The sequence below is a fragment of the Falco naumanni genome, chromosome 13 (genome assembly GCF_017639655.2).
Source record: "Falco naumanni isolate bFalNau1 chromosome 13, bFalNau1.pat, whole genome shotgun sequence".
Classification (NCBI taxonomy): Eukaryota; Metazoa; Chordata; class Aves; order Falconiformes; family Falconidae; genus Falco; species Falco naumanni.
In genome coordinates this window covers 16,325,117-16,345,014 of record NC_054066.1, presented here as the reverse complement: position 1 = coordinate 16,345,014, position 19,898 = coordinate 16,325,117, and the positions used below count along the sequence as shown (strand labels likewise).

General features: G+C 46.5%; 1 protein-coding gene across 1 annotated transcript in view; it reads right to left on the bottom strand.

The window, feature by feature from the left end:
* Positions 1-14,363: 14,363 nt before the first annotated feature.
* The window catches only part of MB21D2 (Mab-21 domain containing 2), a 63,362-nt gene continuing 57,827 nt past the window's right edge, over positions 14,364-19,898 (bottom strand). Inside the window, exon 2 of the mRNA XM_040613662.1 lies at positions 14,364-18,053. Within this exon, the coding sequence (XP_040469596.1) occupies positions 16,789-18,053 (1,265 nt within the window). The 3' untranslated portion in view covers positions 14,364-16,788. The remainder of the gene's footprint in view (positions 18,054-19,898) is intronic.

Here is a 19,898-nt window from a genome sequence, read left to right as displayed (position 1 = left end):
CGAAGCACCATTCTCTCCGTTGGTGGGTGTTTTGTTTTGTTTTGAGGGTGGTTTTTTGTTGTTGTTGTTGTTCCTCCTTCCCCTGCTTTCAGCTTCTTCTCACTCCTGCGCTAGGACGAGCCTCCTTCCCCAGACACAGCCGAGCGTCGCGCTGTCTCACAGCTGCCCCGTGCTTCCCCCAACCGTTATGACCCAGGGGGGCGAGCACCCCCCACAGCGGTACGTGCCCAGCCCCGGCAGGGACCATCACAGCCGTCCTGCGGCACCGGCCGCCGCCCGAGGCCACCCGTGCGTGAGCCCCTGCCCCCTCCTGGCTGCGACACGAAGTGCCGGGCTGGCCTCCCCGTCCCCTGCGCCGCGCGCAGCACCAGCACCTCCTGGAAGCTCGTATTTACGCTCTAGGCTTATTTTAACAATCCTTGCAAAGCTGCAGGTCTGCACAGGATACATATTTTATACCTCTACGCATATTAGCATTCCTCAAACGTCTTTCCAATAGATCACATGTACGCACTGTGGTAAAAGCTCAGCGTAAATTGTGACACTCAGCTATGCATGGAGATGCTCCAAGCGCATCCGTTACCCTCTAGCCTGTATCTTGCAGCATGCATCCCAAATCCTAAGGCGCTACCCATCACCCTTGAATAAGACACTGCCTAGCTACTTAACTACTAGGCCAGGTTCATAGAGTGCATGGGAAAAGTTGCCTTTTTATATTCCATTTAGTAGTTCCTGTTCCCATGTGCACATATTTAGGTGGGTCTCACAAGGTGATCTTAATTTATTTCAGGTTTGGGGAAGCTGAATACATTGGTTACCAGTTTTTCTGTAGGATCTGGCGCTTTTAAGTGTCAGGCAGTCTAAATCCCTGCATTTGGACCAAATTAAATGTCATGAACACAGCCGCCCTTTTAAGCACTTCTATAAACATGTACCCAAGCAGCTTTATTCCCAACTCACACCGAGAGCGCCTTTGCCAGACATTGGATCAGGACATGGATCACTTTATCCGGCTCTCCCATAGAAGTAGAGGCAGGACTCTTTGCCTATCTGAGAGGCAGGTTAACACCATCTATTCTTACTCGACTGGATCATTCTCTTCGCCATCCCAATTTGTTTAAATTAGCATCACACATCAGTTTCCTCACACACACTTTGAAAATTTGAAGAAAGCAAATGCAGGAATCCGTGTTGCCCCAAGCCACTCAATAACTGACTTCTTCCCTACAGCGAGAAACAGCAGGAGACTCCAGTTGCAATACCAGTGGCAACGCTGCACTATCATACGTGTATATTTGTTTAAATGTATTACAGATATTGCCACAAAGAGTTCCAAGTACCACAGATGCACAAGCGGGAAATCACCCATTATTCCTGCCTGATCCTGGCCTTGCAATCCCCATCCTGATTAAATTACTGAGGCTAGGATTATCAGCAAGATAATCAGATGCAGTGTCTAATCTGGATAACCCAGCATTACTGGGCCCCACAACACAGGATTTCACTGACCACTCTGCTCTGGGCATTCCAGAGCATTACATCCCATTTCTTCACTTAAAGGATTCAAACACACAAGATACTTGTGCAGAGGGGAATGTTAAGGAACATACATTTTTAGTCAAACGCAGTAGCTTGCTTAACTGCTGTGGTTCTGAGACACCCCAGATCCAGCAGGATCAGAAGTTCAGAGCAATTGTTTATCTGAACATTTTATTGTTTATTTAGAGGCTCCAGAATCTACAACTTCTTTTTTAATAAAGCCTCAAGGTATCAGCCCGTATTGTCAGGAGCAGGTAGGTGCAGGTACATCTGTACCAAAGCAACGGCATTGTCCAAATAGCTCTTTTTCATCTGGATACCTCCCTTGACCCTCCTCCAAGCTTTCAGTTTCCTTGGCCTTACCAATATATGTGCTTCTAGGTAGCCATCAGGCCTCCCACAAGGGAGACCCCAAGGACATGGACAAGATCTGGAAGTAAGGATTATTTTGCACTTGGAAGAGTTCAGTATAGTGACAAAAAGTTTGTCAAAATTCTTTGCCCATCACCTGCATGCATTGCTCACCCCCCACTCTTGCTTCCCCTTAGCTGAGATTCTCCTTCCCATGTTTCTACAAGTTTGTCATTCTGGAACACAAGATAGAAGCTCAGTGATACTCTGAAAAGAAGGTCCAGCTTTGGGAATCTGAACCTTGGCTAGCTGCTCCACTGCACAGCAAGCAGGGTTTTGTTCAGCAACAAAATGGCCTGGACAGGGCACAAAGACAGAAAATTAACCTGATCTTTCACCAAGTCCTCCATTGTTCCCAGGCAGCATGAGAGAGTATTTTAAAATCTCCTTTGCAGGCACGCACAGTCTGAACTCCTGTTCTGCTCAAAAAATGAATCACTTAGAGGCTTCCATCACCTTATCAAAGTCCCTAGTGGCCCCTGCCTGCCCTCCCATGAAGAGTTTGATCTCCTTTTAGGAAGAGGATAAAGCTGTCCTTGAGCAAAGCTGCTTTTCAGTGAAGTATTGTGCTGGTTTTATGAGAACATCAGACACCTCCAGGTGTCCCTCAGACATGTATCTATCAATAGTTGCAGCTCAGATTTTTTCCAAGCAGCTCACGGAAAACAGTTTGTAGGCATCTGATTTCTGTTTGAAGGGCACGTTAGAAATGCGATTCACAGAAGAGATGTCTAGATTACATTTCTGATGCTGCATAACTATGTGGGTCCATCTTATCTCCAATTACAAGGGCAAGCAGGGAGAAGAGAACTGGGAAGGAAGAAGCTGAGCTGAGAACAGATGAAAGCATTACTGGCTGCCATCAGTTCATGCTCACTGCCAAAAGCAAGGTCAGGCAATATTACCTTTCTGCCTCGTTAAAAATCTCAAAGGTAAAAGGGCACTATCATTTCAAGAACATAAATGGCTGCATGAAACAATCTTCTCTCCCACCAGAGATGAGGGCTTGCTACCCAAGATAACCAAATCCTTCAGCAATTACAAAAATCCACAAGACCTGGAGCATCACTGCTGGTTTAGCCCAGGTCCATACGGAAATCAACAGCTCTCACTCACTAAGCATCAGGGATGGGAAACAGGAACAGCAGCCAGCTGGGGTCAGATGCCGAGGAGCGAGCATATTTATAGCAAGACTGTACATCATGCGTTTATACACAGCAGGTAAAACAAGAACTGATAAAGATACACACTTCCCATTAGATTTTCAGATTCATCCAGAGGTTGGAACTCAGAAAAGAGAAACTCCCTTTCTACCACCTGTAATGGGAATCAGTAGGTAAGAACAATACCCATAAGGAAGATTAAAAATGCATCAAAAAGATGTCTAGAAGCAGCTGCTAGAGCCTTATAGGAGGGAGGGGATAGAAGAAAGAAGATGAAGGCTTTTCTTTTCATACTCTTACATCAGAACTCTGAAGTTGAGAACTGCAGCTTCTCTCCATATCCACTGCTGTGCTAATCGGGCTATGCAGGGAGCAACGACTGCACCTACCGCCTCTGGCCTACAGATCTGCCCGAAATCCTTACGTCAGGACCAACAGAACCAGCCTCTCCAGCACTTTGTGAATTTACTTCTCTGGGGTTTTGTTTGCATTTTTAACAAGTTTTTATTTACCCATAAGGAAATTCTCCCTTGGGTCCACACCCTCAAGGCAGGTCACGTGAAGGATTCACTGAGAAATCAGGCAGCAACTGCTCTCATGTCCATGTCTAGGGTCAGCAGAGACAGACAGTGTAATCACATCCCTTAGCTATGCTCATAGGCAAGCAGAGCTGTAACAACAAAACAATGGGTTAGAAACTGTGGTCTAAACAATTCTCCTCAAGAAGAGCACATTGCTTTTCCAGGGTATATTTCTTGCTTTAGAAAGGTAAAGAAATGAAGTTGTGTAGCACAGTAAGGGATTATGACCTTTGAAACACAATAAGCCAAAAGCAGGCTGCACTGGATAAGCACTCACTAGTGGTGGTACACTGGAGAGCATATTGTTGCACAGTTTCTGGTTTTAAAAAGCTCAAACCTTTGCAGAGGCAATAAGGACTTTGAGAACACAGCCTGGGACACATGCATTAGCAATAAGTACACCTGTGCTTTGCTGATGACTCTTGTACTGTCTAGGTCACTACTGCAAGCATTTCAGGCAGGAATAATCCAAAGTTAACATGCAGACAACACTCCTCAAGTAAGGATCTAACTAAGCTACTGAATTTGCTTGATCAAGAGAGCTCAGCTGGCTCCCCAGCTGGGGCAAATTCCTGGCCTCACAGCTGGTGCTGCTGCAAGGCGAACAGTGCTGCAGCCCAACACACCCAGCATTATGCAGCCCCAGGGCTCTTCACACGTACCTGCACCCAAACCGTGTTCAGGTGAGCACCCGTAGAACAGGTACAAAGCACATGGACAGCAAGATGTAGCAGGCTGATGCTCCCTCAAGTCACAGAGTAAAAGAATGCACCCTTTCGAGCAATTTGTCACATCAGCCAAGGAAACATTTTGCCTTCTCTCCATGACACCTCAGAAGGGTTTACAACCACTGATAAATACCCGCTGGCATCCAGCTTACTAGTGATAGTAGCAAACAAAGTTGACCGTGTGCCAAGATATGTCCTTTCTTTACAGTCTGACCACATACTTCCCCACAGATGAATGTGCGCAGGCTCTGCTGGCTGAGGCAGTGTTATCACACAAGGAACCAACAGCTTCAGACAACTTGAGCCCAGCAGCATTTCCAAGGCTCCTTGCCTTCAAGATCAAGCAGATCGCTTCTGCTCAGCTTTTCCCAAACCAGACTCCTCCAGACAGCACATCTGCAAGGTAGCCACACTAACAACTTCTCCTTGTTTTGTTGCCTCAATCCTTTCCCAGGGAAAGGGCATGCAGCAGGACACTTACTGCTTCAAATGCCCATAACATTGCCCCTGGCTCCCTAGGCACCCCAGCTCCTGGCAGACACAGGCAAACCCTGGCCTTTCATCTTACTCTGCTCACAAGTTTGCTTGCAGCTTTGCTGTTATCTCTAGATGATAAGAAGAAATAGTAAAACGAGAAAGGAAGTGTACACGTCCCCTGAAGTGAAGGATCATCTTTTCCACCATTTCACGGCTCAGGATCTAGCCCCCTCCTCACCACAGGGTCTGTCCAAAGCTCCTCAGGCAGCCAGACCCAGGATGCAGAGCTGCTTCTTGCTTTATGCACAGATTCATACTAATTCTATACCAAGACTCACCTCTCGGTCTATCACTGACCTTCCTCTGGCTGAAGTCCCCATCCAGTCATCCCTCGGAGCACAGAGACCCAGAAGCACAACCTCCCTAATGCCCCCTTTCCTTCTTTATAACCTTGCTCTGCCAAATTGCTATTAAGGCATATGACCCTCAGCTGGGCAGCTGCTGTATCCAGCCTTGCTGAGCAGTTGATTAGCTGTGCTGGGGCCAGCTGGTAAGTGTAAACCTTCCCAGACACAGTAACAGCCAGGTGTGCCGCGAAGGTCAGGGTTACCATGCAGAGAGAAATAAGAAAACTAAGGTTTTTTTTCTCCTCCTATTCCACTTTTCTGTGTATTACAGAGGGGGAAGGAGGTCAGTACCGCTACGAAGCTCAGACATGACTGCAATGGCTCCAGATTGCAGATGGAATGAGAAGGTGATCCCAGATCCTCAGGGCCTGCCTGTCATAACAGTGGTCTCCCTCCATGTATCAGCTGTGTGTTCAGAGCAAATGAATTGGGTTTTTAGCATGAGCAAATTCCAGGTCTGGCCACTGGCAATCCTAAGGACGTGCAGCTCCTGTTAATCTGGTGTGAGCAGCAGGTGCTCGGCTACTTGAGCAATCAGGTCCAGCTTCAGACTGAGTAGCTGGTTAGTGGATAACAATGTTGGATGGAGCACGGGGGTGCCCAGGAGCTGTGCCGAAAGATGTAACACCCATGCAGTATTTCTGCCTGAGAGCCAAGTCAGTGTGCCTGCTTCGGTCTGCATCAGGGTAGGAATCAGTAGGCACTAAGCAGGTGAGGGGGGCAGAACCCAGCTAGCTGTGACCTGACCTGCTTGGAAATAGCCCACCTGCCCTGCAGTGTGTGTGCAATACGTGATTGTCCCAAAAAGAGAGGTGCTTTTTAATTAATTTTGTCCGGTATTACCTTCTGCAGTTTCAGCAACTGTTTTTTTCATAAGCAAACTGCGAAAAATAACAGGAAATATTGGGAATCATTTAGCAAACAGAGCAGTCAATCTTGTTTCTTTGCTCATTTGAGCAGTGGTGCTCTCAGGTGAGCGTTAACATTTGCATAAGGAACATTAGAGCTGCACTTAGCAGTTCAGCCGCTGCATTTCCCACTATTGATCGCTACCATTCAAGCCCAGCTCTAATGCGTGTCAGCAGACATAAGCTAGGAGGCAGCTATGTCCCCACTGGGAGCAATGATACATTATCACTCTCTTCAAATGAACCTAGAGAAATAATATATATATATATATATATATTTAACAGAAAGTCCTGGCTCTAACTGACTGCAAAGAAATTTCAGTGGCTGCAGAAGTGCAAATCAGCATAATCTGTGACTAGAATGAAAATCCGGTACTAGAAGTGAGTTATGCATACAAGAGTTTATTTTACAAACACATTCATTAATTTGTGTTGCTATTCTGTCCTCGTGCCCCTGCCTTCATCTTTTGAAATCAGGCTGGCTAAACACGGACATTTGCTGAAATATTATGTGTGAAATTGAGAACAGCAGATACCTTCCCCATCATCAGCCTGACCCTCAAAATAATGTTTTATCTTGCCATATGTGTGAAGGGACAAGGCCACCGGCAGTCGACGCCAGAAGGTTATTTCCAGTAAGAACTGGGAGATCCAATACTGCTGTGAGACATTACTTAGCTGTCTAAGCAGCGTGGGTATTTCCAAAGTGGCACATGCCGTGCAGTTGAGAGACACCTGAGCTGGCTCTTCCAGAAAGAGGAGCTGCATGTGATCTAATTAGTGCCACTGAAGGAAAGAGCAAATTGGCTTGTGTGCAGAGCTGGGCTGGTCCTGCATGGGGCCACGCTATGCAGCTACATCAGCCCTGCTTCCTGAATGTCATCAGTAAAAGACTCAGGTCTTATTTCCAAGCCAGGCACCGGGTGTTGGGAAAGGGGAGCAAGATGTACTCCATCTCCTCACAGCTGGAGATGGCCCTTGGCTCCTGGTCAGAGCTCTTTGGGTTCACAGGGTGCCTTTCTGATGCACTTGTTGAGGGAAGTGCTCAGTGAGTGTCGTAACTGGAAAGAGAAATGACATCTGGATCTGAAGGACCTTTTTGCAGTCAGGTCAGAGGAGTACATGTGGTGACATGTGGACCCAGCCAGCCACTGGGGTGAGTTATCGTATGATGATGGCATCATGCCATTAAACAAGCATTTGAGGGACCAGGTCTGTGCCAGCAAACACCAGCAATACAGGAGGGGCATGACTCATGTCTAAATGCCTTGCTGTCCCTTAGACCTCAGATCTAGTTGCACAAATGGTCAAATTAACTCACTTTGTGATAAATAAGTCCCACCCCCAGTCATAAACCACAGCAGTTCATAATCCCTCCGCCCCAGCTTTGTGTAGAGGTGTATTTAGTTCTTCAAGGCATATGCAGCTGTATAGCTGGAGTTCTTCATGCCTGAAATAAAAGGAAAGTAGTTAACAGGACTTGGTCGCTGGGACAACTAGACCCCCAAAAGACACAATCTCCCAGACCTACCAACCGCTCTGCTGGGCTGAACCCAGAGCCGATCAGTCAGGGACGGGGAGCTACAGCTGTCCCCAAGGCCTCCAGTCCACACCTGAGACCTCTCCTGCATGTGCACAGGTGTGAAGGCACAGAGGGGAGGGAAAGGCAAAGTAGGCAGGACCTGTTCTAAAAACACCATGAAGATCCCTTGGCACATCGTATGGGAATTCTTTAACACGCCTTGTCTTTGTGCTGTTGAGCTGTAGTCTTCCTTGTAATTTTAGACAGAAGTCTCAAGGTGGGAAACACCTCCTGGAGATCTTCACTGTTCAGGAGAACTTCTGAGACACTAATATATCAAGCAACTGGAAGACTAGAAGTTCAAGGATTTGACATATTCAAGGATATGACACACAAACCACCACTGTGTCTGATGCTCAGTATTGAGCTGGAGCAGTGGGACATGGGTTTGCACTTGCCTCCAAGAGCACATCTTTCCATAGTTATCAGAGCTGTATAACTGGCACAAATTCCCTCTCAGGCAGAGCACAATACATTAAGGTTCCTTGGGAGCTGGAAGCTGGGCAGGAAATCCAAGTCTACCGTGACATTAAAACTGACCACGTGAAGTTCCTTTTCACTCAGCTTCGCGCTGTGGAAGGGCTGTGCACGATGTACTGGTTTTTAGGTGGTCTTCTTTTTTTTGACCCTTTAGTTCTTGAGCTGTTATTCAGAAATGGCTTTCTAACTCAGGCACTGACCGTGTTCAATCAGTTGCACAGTGGTGTATAGTAGTGCAGCTGCAGGCACCCGGGTGCAGGTACAGCCGTGCCAGCACTAGAGCCCTCCAGCCTGCTGGTGCTTACACTGCTCCCACACCCTGCAGCCTCACTCCAGTCCTCCACACAGTCACACTGCTGAGTTTCCACCCGCTCAACGAGCTGGAAAGTTAACAGGAAGATTCGCTCAGTTTTCTCCGTAGCTTGCTTTAACTTGGGAGAGCATGATTTCTGTGTGCTGTCTGTCAAAACAACAAGCCGGTGCATCTGAATTATTTACTCCAACTCACTTGAACTTGCATTTCTTTTCCTTTTTTGCACAGTCACCATGATGCTTGCCACTCCACAATTAAGAAGAAGAGACAGACGACACAGATGATGAGGTTGCTCTAGGTGATTATAACAAAATATGACAAGGCATTTATCCAGCTCTCTGCAGCAGCATTTTATTTCTGCTCAGTTCATTAGTGTGTAGCAGGACACCTCTGGCGAGTTTACTTAAAGGTGCTTTGGAGAGGGGCGTGGGGCAGGCTGGGTGCGACAGAGAAACAGATTAGAGAAACCAGCTGAGCAGCACTTCTTTCCATGCCTCCTGGTGGGCTGGGTTTCACATTCTGCCTTCAGTGTGTTTTGATGCTGAATAGAGCCACGCCCTGGGGAAAGAACATGTGAGGAACCAGCTTTGTGCTATGGACCTGGTAACATATGCCTCGGTGGACTTCCCAGTCCTTAGTCACACGGGGCTGGTGGGATTCAGGGCTGTTGGGTTCAGTTTCAGGAGTTTTCCTTTAACTGTTGGGCTCACACATTTTCTGGAGGCTTTCTGTAACAACCTCCTACCGTTGTTCCCTTCATTTTAATTAGTAGCAGAGATGATGTTAGTGCAACCGGTTCAAGTATTCATCAAGATAACATCTATACATACTTGGAGCAGTCCAGGAGCTAAAGGCAACACTTGCCAGTTCCAGTTTTGCCACCAGTGGTTAACAAAACGAGGTAATGAACATATTACATCAACCCAGACAGAACCATCAGCAAATATAGGCAACCTCTCGGGGAAGCTAAATGAAGGTTGCAGCTTTGAGTATTTTCTTGCGGTAGCCCTTCTGCCTGTTACAGGGTGTTAAGAAGTGTGGGGCTGGGGGTAGACTAGACACTCTGGAGCCTAAATGACAAAACCACCACTGCTGGTGTTTTTGACCATACTGGTGGCTGCACTCCATGACTGAAGTGGCTCCTCTGAGCCCTGCGTCAACAATTAACAGTTGAAGAATTGGAGGATCCTCACAGGACAATCACAGCTGAACACATGTGTACTGGACACCATGGGAGGTAGAGGAGAAGCACATCCTTTGCACAAACGCTGTTGCTTGTCCTTGTTCCTCAGTGCCCCAGTTCTTCTGTGTTAGTTTACATGGCTGCAAAGAAGGTGTAAGGCCCAGGGAAGGCTCTTGCAGGCACTGAGCACTTACCTAAGCGAGTAGGGGAGGCACAGGGATCAGTGGGCTTGCTGCAGGCTTTCCCCGAGAGCCAGCTTTGCCAGGAAAGATCCGACCTCGCTTCCTGAGAGCTCCACAAATAGTGTCTCGCCATAGAAGCCACAACCAGCTGCTGCAGCTGTGGTGGTGGTGCAGAGCTTGGGGGTCGGAGTGAGGGGAGAGTGTGTCCTCAACCACTCCAGCTACCCCTCTGCCGCCCTTGCTGGGGCAGTCCTAAGGCAGTCCTGGGCTCTGTCCCACATGGTGGCAGGAGGCAGAAGAGCCCCAGCATCTCTCATGGATAGTGGCTGCTGCATGACACACACTCTTTGACCCAAGGGTGCCTTTATGGTAGCACTGGTCAGGGAGCCTTCTCCTGGTCACTGCACAAGTCATAGTGCTGGTGGGAAAGGTTAGACTTTGCAGTGGCCTCCCTGGAGGAAGAATGTTCTCCTCCGTGCTGTTTCAGATCAGCCAATGGAGTTCTCTCTTGGTGTGGCAGTTGTAGGAAGCTGTCCCCTGGCCTGCCATCATCTGCAGATGCAGTTTGTACCCTGCAAACATAACCAGCCAAAGTCTGCTCTCGGAGCACTGACTTCAGATAGGAGCAGACTTGCCCTGCGAGGGATGCTGAAGGCCTGGAAGGGGGAGCTGGCCAGTTTGCACAGAAGTGCCCTGGCCTTTATTCTCTGATCAGCTGAAGCCCTCAGAAGTGGCTACTAACATACTGTGTATGTGAGCCTTGGCACACAGGTGGCAGCAGGACAGGAGGTCACTAGCTGTTCATGAAAAAGCCCATTCCTTGCACAGTTCTGTTGTGAATTGGCTGAACAGATCACAAAACCCTCTCCCCATCCCACCAATGTTATGATAAGGTGTAAGGCAACAGGGAGCCCTGGAGACAGAGACATTAATGCATTTATGCACTGATTCTAAGCCAAAGCTATGATTAGTACCCACTGAAGTGGACAAAAGCAGTTCATGTCTCTCCTATCCACCTACCCAAAAGAAAGCTGAACAAAGGGCTCAGAGGGGTTGAGAATCAGGGAGAAAAGTGGCTATTTGGGCTCAATTTTCACTTTGCACTAGAACTTCCTTGACTTCAGAATCACGTATCGTGTCTTCTCTGTGCCAATCAAGACCTCAGTCACATCTTCCATCTTAATATTCCCAGCACACAAAAACTAGGAGGGAAAGACAGGGCCGAGTGAGTTTAAAGAGAGCCTGATGCCCCCGATGTGCACCCACATCTCTCTGCTTGGCAAATCGGGCTGTCTGAAGACTGAATGAGAGCGTGTTCCTGCACCACAGAAGGTCAGTAAGATAAAAATAACCCCCCAAAGCCTACATTCAGCTTGGAAGCACAGTGCTGAGCCAGGGACAATGATAATAGGAAAACACAATACATTTCTCAGAGCAGTCCTAAAATAATACATTATAAATGGGCAAAGGGGGAGGAGGAGGGATGGAGGGCTATTTTATCACTATTCCAAAAGCATTCAGGGGAAATAAATTGGGATCCATTTGACAGACAGTTCTCAAAAGCCAAAATGTGCTAAATATAATGCTGAATTTCTCTAAACACAAAACATGTCAGCAAGAGTCCCTTGGCCAGCAACTTTTTAATATTTGTGCTTTTTTTGCCCCCCTCCCCTTGTTTAGCCTTTTCCCCATGATGGTTATTTGCCTTTCTGGAGAGCTTAATCAGGAGCTATTAGAGACAGTCACTCTCTAAGCTGTAAACGTTAAAAGTCCATTAGCTCACCCCAAGCGAGGCTGGCAGGAGGGAGATGATGTACTTGCTGAAGTTGAACAAGCTGTTTGCATGCTGAATATTTCTAATCACTGAGCAATGCCAGGAGAATCTGAACATTATTGCACTCAGCTGCCCAGTGACCTTTCGAAAACACTCACTCTAATAAAAAAAATGAAGTGGCAAAACGTATCCAGCACTGAACCTGCAAAAAGGGACAGATGAACGTTTGTAAGCAATTCTAGGCACCAACTACACCCACCTTTACAATAAAGTAACTCTAGAAATAATCATTAGCAAGGCCTACCTTGCCTGCTCCCTCTGCCACATTCACTTGCGTTATGCATGGTTGCCTGTAAAATGCATGGGTTAATAAAACATGACAGACAACTGCTTGCTTTTGGTCTGATCACAATCAGCTTGATCCTGCAAAGTGCACACACTTTGTTTTAGGCACATTTTCAAGTCCCAACGGTCTTTAATGTGATTTGAGCCCTGTCCTGTGACATTCTGGCCCCAGCTAGCACCTCCTGGATGCTTTTGGTCCGATCACCCAGCTGCCATTCATTACTATACAGCAAGCAGAATGGCGAGACACCTAGGTAAACCTTTACAGAAACATTTTCAGAGGTTGCAGCTGAGTAGAACCAGGTTTAAGCACAAGTCACAGCCTTTGGAGAGTACAGCAATGCAACCTTGAGGAATGTCTGGCCTTCTAAGGCTTTTAAGAAGTCATTTCTCCCTGTATTCCCAAAAAAATTTAAGCAATTGATTGGAGACTTCTAGCTACTCGTGGATGCCTGGCACCAGGACAGCATCTTGAGTGATGCCAGCCACACTCTGCTTGTTTTAGAGCACAGTGCCTACAGACAGAGTTTTCGGATTATCTCATATGGCCCACAACACAGCCCAACAGAAATTGAGCTGAGGGCACATCTCACGTCAAGAGTAAGTGCTGTCTTTCAGTGTCTTTCAGTCACTGACCTGTCAATTGTAGCAGACATAAGCCTGTTTCCCAGCATAGTATACCTTCCATGAGAAGACCAAAAAATGGAAAGGCAGAGAGCTTGGATGTCCCTGTGAAGTTCAGAACAACCATAGATCAAAATTAGAGTTATTTCTCACAGTGACAGAAGGACAACGGAAAAGACAGACCATTAAAAAACATCTCTTTGGTCAGTGGATGGTTTAAGCAAAATACCAGCAGGACTTTATCTCCTGCAAGGAGTGACTCTGATGCTCAGTTATAGTTTTCTGGTTAGAGCACCAACATTTCTCCAGGCTAGGGTATTCAAAAACATGGAGAAACTGATTTATCACAGCCAACCAGAAGCGTTTGAGGCTTCACATAAGATGCTTGAAGGAGCAGAGACTGCAGGCTTTCACAGAGCGCTTGGGCTGTTGTTCCCTTCTGCTGTAGTTTGAGTACTCCCTCCAACGCAGCACAGAGTAATGCCCCACTGGCTGGTGGCTTTGTCAGCTCTGTAGCAGCTCAGGCATCCCCCTGAAGTGACAGGTTCTTCAGGGTCTCCCAGAAGAAGTGACAACTGGAACCAGTCAAATCAGTTGCTCCTCCCCTTGTGCTACTGGCCAGAAGCCCTATTGAAAGAGTAAAGGCAAAAGCTTGTCCCAAGAGCAGGACCAGAGCCAGGATGCCCAAGGAGGCTCACACTGAGACATGGAAGTGGAGCCTCTGAGGGGCACTTTTCCTCCTCCCCACCTTTCTGATGCCTCAAGGCCAGACCCTCTTGGTGGGGACTCCCCTCCCTTTTAACAGTGTAGGAGGCAGTAACATGCAGACACATAAAGGAGACCTCCTACATTCTTACACGTGCAGCCAGCCCCTATTGTCTCAGTCCCTTTGCAACATCGCTCACCAACAGGGAGAAGCCAGCAGGAAGGCAGCTAATGGGCAAAATAAAAATAAAATAAAATAAAAATTTAAAAATCTTAGCTCCCACAGCAGCGGGTGCAGAACTGCAGCTCCCACTGAGACATGGGCTTACAGCGCTGCCTTGTCCTCTTGATATCAGTGGGGAAGATGACTACATTGCTAGTTTAAAGCAAATCCCCTCTTACTCCAGTGTCAGTCAGATTGGCCAAGTCTCTAACCCCATGGGGTTGGGTGCTCTGTCTAAAGTCTTGTGTGAAGACTTTAAAGAACTCCCCAATAGGAAAAGAACTGCAATCCTCTTGAAACTTGCAGGTTTCAAGTGTATAAACCCACTCACTACTTTGAAATCTCACACAGAGATCTATGCATTTTGCAAGTCTGTCCCGGTATATACTCAAAGGCAAGAGGGGACAATGGGAGAGGAGGAAAATAGAACCTTCAGTGTTCTCCAATATACAAAGCACACATCACCTCTCTGGCTGGCAACCTGCTTTATTAAGTTAAGCCATAGTATGTGATAAGGAGCAAATACTAGCCTAAGATTCAAAATCTACTGGAGATTAAGATTCTGCCTCCTTGAAAGACAGATGGTCCAGACAGAGGATATAATGTTCTCTCAGACCTACCTGGGAAATTGCTTTCCAGTCCAGTAAAAAGCCAAGCCACCTCATCCCCACAAAAAATCCCCAAACCACCAACCAACACACCCACAGTTTCCTGAAAATGCAGGAAGAACAAGATGGATACTTTTCAAAATGTTTTTTAATTAAAACCAAAAAAAGGAGCACACACCACAGCTTGACATGGGCTAGCCAAACTGCTGGTCATTGGGACGCTGAACTGGCATGAGGAAGGCTGTGTTTCTGCATAACTCAGGAGCACCGGCATGGACACTGAGACTCCCAGGAAAGTACTCTGCCTGCCAGGCTACTGCTGCTTTATGCTGAGCAGATCTCTCTCATGTGGTGATGAGAAACTTCATCCTGCAGCCCAAATTCTTTTTCCAACAGGCAGAAGTCCTGGAGACTGGGGAAAAGACCATTTCAATGAATCTGCATTTTCCAAGCACTTCTGGAAAGGTTTCCCCGTTGGTTCTCCTGCCTCCCGCGGCAGGTTACACGAGTTTAAATGGAGACTCATCTTTGGCAATAGCCACACTGGTAGGACCCAGTTCTGCTTCTGCTGAAGTCAATATATGTCCTTCCCCGGACTGTAACCGCAGCTGCACCAGGGCTCATGATCACTAGCCAATTGTGCTTTAAAGTTAAATCCTCATCCACTCCGTCTAGTCAGCAACTTCTGAGAGCTTCTTCAGGCTCACGGAAGTGTGTACCAGTAAATACAGGTAAACGTGAACATCTTGGCTACAGCAGTGTGGTGAAGTTTTCAAATATGCCCAAGAGATGGAGGAGCCAAAGTTTCATTTTAAGACATGACTTGGGCACCAGATTAGGTATCAAAACCACCCTGTCATCTAATAAAGCAGTTTCCAAAGCTGCTGGTGTGTTGCTCCACCAGCCTGTGGGTTTTCTTTTACCAGAAAGGCTGGGCTAAAAAAAGTGACACATCTTTCATACACAATTTTTATCTGTTAGAATTTGCTAGATATGCACCTCATTTGTCTGTCAAATATTTAAAAAATACTTCAACCTGCTCTAATAATCACATTTTAACACATGCATCAAGTTTGGATCGGAACAGCTTCTCTGGGATAATCAGTAAGCCCAAATTGCTGATTTAAGGCCTAAATATCAGTCACTGGCCAGCCAGCCACAAAAAGTCACTATCCTTGAACTCTTGGAATTATTTTTGGCTCAGACTAACCCTTGTTACCATACATCTTATCCTACACACAAAAGGAAAGCGTATGTGTTTTTCAAGGCTACTGTTGCACCACAAGTTTACATACAAACACAACTTTTGCAAACATGAGACCAAAGTAAGATCTCATATGTCCCAGGGTAAGTCAGAAAGTCCACAGGAGTCAAGGGAATGGTAACTGCCATCGAGGATCAGGCCTAATACATGCATTACAGAAGCAAGGTAGCTCCTTGGCTCGAGGTCTGGCTGATTCACTTTGCACATACCACTGCTTTAGCATTACATCCTTATCTAATGGTAAACCTGTTTCAACAACATGCAATACATATTAATGCAATATGCACTGCAACACACAATACGCATCCAAAGAAATATGCCAATGCAAAAATCTGACTTCTCACACATAACAGGGCTAATAAGGAAGAGCCTTTTACAAAAGACAATCAAGAAATCACCCGAAACCATGAGACCTGAGGGGCCTCAAGCGATCTGCAATACTGAGACCTAATAACAGATGCTAATTCATGAAAGAAACACAAACAGTGGGACTGAGGTAATGGCAGAGATTTCATTAGTGCAATTAACATTTATAATGGTATGTTCTTTAATAGAATTTAAATAAGGCTTTGAATAATTACACACACTAAAACTAACATTCCATAACCTTATTCCGCATGGAAAAGCAGCAGAAACAACCCTCTGGACTGCACAAGGTCCAATTATGAACAATTACATTCAAAAAGTAGATCAAAACAGAAACAACTCTTTCCCCCAAAAGATGCATCATCATCTTTAAAGTCAACTTTCTCCCCTAGTGTGAGAAGTGTGAAGAACAGATGAGCTGGGCTTCAGCCCAGTAGATTTGGCCTCATCAAGTTACCGGTACTGCTTTCCAACCCAGAGTCTCTCCTCATTTCTTTAGGGTGATGGAAGCTCATGGAAAAAGAAGAGAATTTCTGAAGCAATGGAAGGTGAGTTGTCCCTTCCCCAGGCCCGACAATGTACATAAATTATGGAAGCTTGAAAAAAATCTACATTACACCGTGGCATGTGTGTTTTCGGTGCATGTTCTCCTTTAGAAACTACTCACAGACAATGGGGCTGGGTGGGCAAAAAAAATCAAAGCAGCATATGAAATAGTAATATACTGTTTCAAAATCTGCACTGTCCTGCAGAACCAGGAATTATAATTTATTCAGATTGTTCTCAACAGATCCAATCTACGCTGGATATGTAAAAAACAAGAGACTAAGTCATCAAGGAAAACCAAACAAAAAAACCTGCACACTGAAAGAGTTTTTAAAAAATGAAACAAAAGAAAAAAATCCCAAGAAACACTGCTGAAAGCTCAGAAAAATTTATCATCGATTCTGAAGTGGGGCCTTGTGACATCATCTGGGTTAATGAAGACGGAGATGGACTTCCCAGGGTTCTCAGTCACTAGCTGTTGCAACTTTTTGGCTAATCGGTCATCAGGCTGGTTGGTGTCCCCTCCGTCTGACTGCGGGGAGGGGATGCTGGTGGTGCTGCCCCGCCGCTGGAGCTCGAGTGTTAGCCGGTTGGCTGCTTTGACATGTTCAATGGCAGTTCGAAGGTGTTCGGCAGGGTCTGAGCGGACTGAGGACAGCTTCCGCGCGTGCAGCATAACGGTTTCTTCGGAGAGGTGCTCCAGCATATTGCACTGGGGGATGAAATAGTTTGGGCACATCTTGTTGACCAAGCAGTGCTGGAGATCATCAATGAGACCCAAGAGAAAATGGGCTGCGTAATCCTCCTGGGCCAAGTAGTTGGCTGGTAGCCTGTCACAAGCCCACAGCATCATGCTCCGCAAGTGATATGGACTAATGGCTTTGGGGCGGGACAGCAACTTGATAATGATAGCTTTGCAGGCCTGATAGGCTTGCATGAGGCTGCTGGAGATGCACTTTTTCAGCTGCACTTCACTTCTGGCAAATGACAGCCTCCATTCATTGTCCTTCTTCCCCTTGTAGGAACATGCAGGCACTAAGTAAAACCCACTTATTACTTCCTCCTCTGTGATCTTCCCATCCCAGAAGTGGTTCTCCATCAGCCAGCTCTGGGCCACAGCTGGCCAACCTTTGAAGGACACCACAGGGACAATGTCATACAGCATGCGGCTGCTGCCCACTCCCAAAATGATGGATATGATAGTCCCATTCTTTTCTACCTTCTCCACCTTTGGCATCCCTCGCTGGGGCTTTTTCTGGATCTCGGAGAGGACAATGCTAATGGAGTCATAGAACCAGTCTGCGACTTTTGTTGGAGAGAAGAAATAATTGGTAGCTCCATTGATATGGTCCACGATTGTGCAGCAGTCCTTCCATTTGCTGATAGTTCCTTCGTCAAACAGACGCAGGCTCAGCCAGGAGTGGCACAAAGCTGAGTGGCGCATGTCCAGCGTGACCGGTTGGTTGCGGTCATGCAGCTTCAGCGCGGGCACAAGCAGGGTGAAGTCCATGTCATAGTCTGTGCCTCGTGCATAAACATTCAGCTCATCAAGATCAATGTCCACCACACCTTCCCGCACACCGCCTGAAAGCAGCAGGTACTCGTTGGCTACAGGCAGCTTCTGGTCAAGCTTCTGAACCATGCCTGCAAAGGAGAGAAAGAGAAGTCCTTTCAAGAGAAGGCAAACAGATCTGGGATACAGGATTTAACCCCACCCCATACCCAGCAGGAATAAAAGCGGCCAGAGTTATCCATCACAGTTTGTGTGACACAGCACAGATGTACCTCAGACCCAGCACCCAGCCAACCTTTAGTCCCACCTGACTCAGGGCAGGGCCTTCCCTGCATTCCTGGGAATGGGTGAAGTCCATCCTAAACATCATACTGGGGACAATGGAAAAAAGCAGAAGCCTCTGGTAAAACACAGCAAAGCTACTTTCAGGACTAACTTTAACTTCTTAAACACCTTCTAAACCAGTTTTTCACCATATCGTTGCTTATTTCCATGGTATCCAAATGCTTCAAAAAGAAATGAGATTATTATTTGACTCACCGCTCTTATTTTCTCTCTGGTGTAAGAAAAAAGCTGGGCCACCATCAGGGGGTTGATTTGTGTGTAACTGAATGAACAGCTACAAATGATAGTTCAAGCAGGCCCGATTTTACTATTTGCTTCAGATTTACTGATGAACAAAGGCAATACGTCCTTCTCTTACAGTGGAATGCAGACAGGTTAAACTATCATATCCCTGCTCATTGCAGGAGGATTGGACTAGATGACCTTTAAAGGTCCCTTCCAACCCAAACTGTTCTATGATTATTTGACTCTATCAGGCAGTAACAGAAGCCAGCTCTGAAATTGGTTCCTCAAGCTGTAATGACGGTATCATGCCACAAAATACCTGATCAGCTCCCCAGAGCACATACATAGAATCATAGAAATACAGAATCATTTAGGTTGGAAAAGACCTTTAAGATCATCAAGTCCAACCATAAACCTAACACTGCCAAGTCCACCACTAAAGCATGACATGCAGACAGATTTCTATTTTCAACACCGAAACCAGACACTTCCCCTCACCTGCACTACCCACACCAGTTGTGCAAAGCCAGTTTCTCACTGCATTCTATAAATACCGCCATACTCTGTTCACAGAACACGAACAGCAGACTGAGAAGAGACTCCATGCAGTAGCTGAGGTATTAGCACCTCAATGTTCAAATTAGGATTAAAATTGAGGTCTGCACTTCGACTGCTCCATAGTTTGCTTCTGCTATCTGCGCTGTTTCATTCCTGGTGCTAATCCTGTGGTTAAACACTCTTGATTCCTTCCCAGCCCCAGTTCAGGCAACACACTTAGGCCACAAAGGAACTAAAGCCAGTGACTTTGAAGGGAGACACCGATTCTCTTATAAGCACTGCAAAAGGGATATATTGTTATTTCTTACAAGCACAAACGTACTATTTTTTGTTTCGAAAAGCACTATAGTTCACTCTAGTTTGCTTATATCAAGAGTGGTCAAATTAAGACCTTCCATGACAATGAAGCCAGATTTAAGAGAGACATCAGTGGGAATAACTAGCCAGAGGCATGACGAGGTGAGGCAGAAAGCTGCCTATCACTCTGTCAGCCCAGGAAGCACAGACAGACACATTAGGAGTGGGTTTTTACTGAAACATTAATACAAATGATCAGCACTAGAGTCTGAGCACCCATCCTGGCCAAGCCCCAGGTACTGCTGAGCCTTTCCTGAGTTAATGCATCCCTGGGGAATACTGCCTGAGCTGAGTGGGTCTCCCTGGCAGAGTGCAGCAGAAGCACCCCAAGGTGCCGAGTGCTGCACTAGGCTGAGTGGCGTTGCAGTGCTTTTGAGGAGGCTCACCTGTCCTTTCCTGCATGCTAGGACAGGGACAAGGAAATGCTCTCTGCATACACACAGGTAGGCCATGACTAGAGCAAAATCTAAACCTATGCTGATTCTGATTCC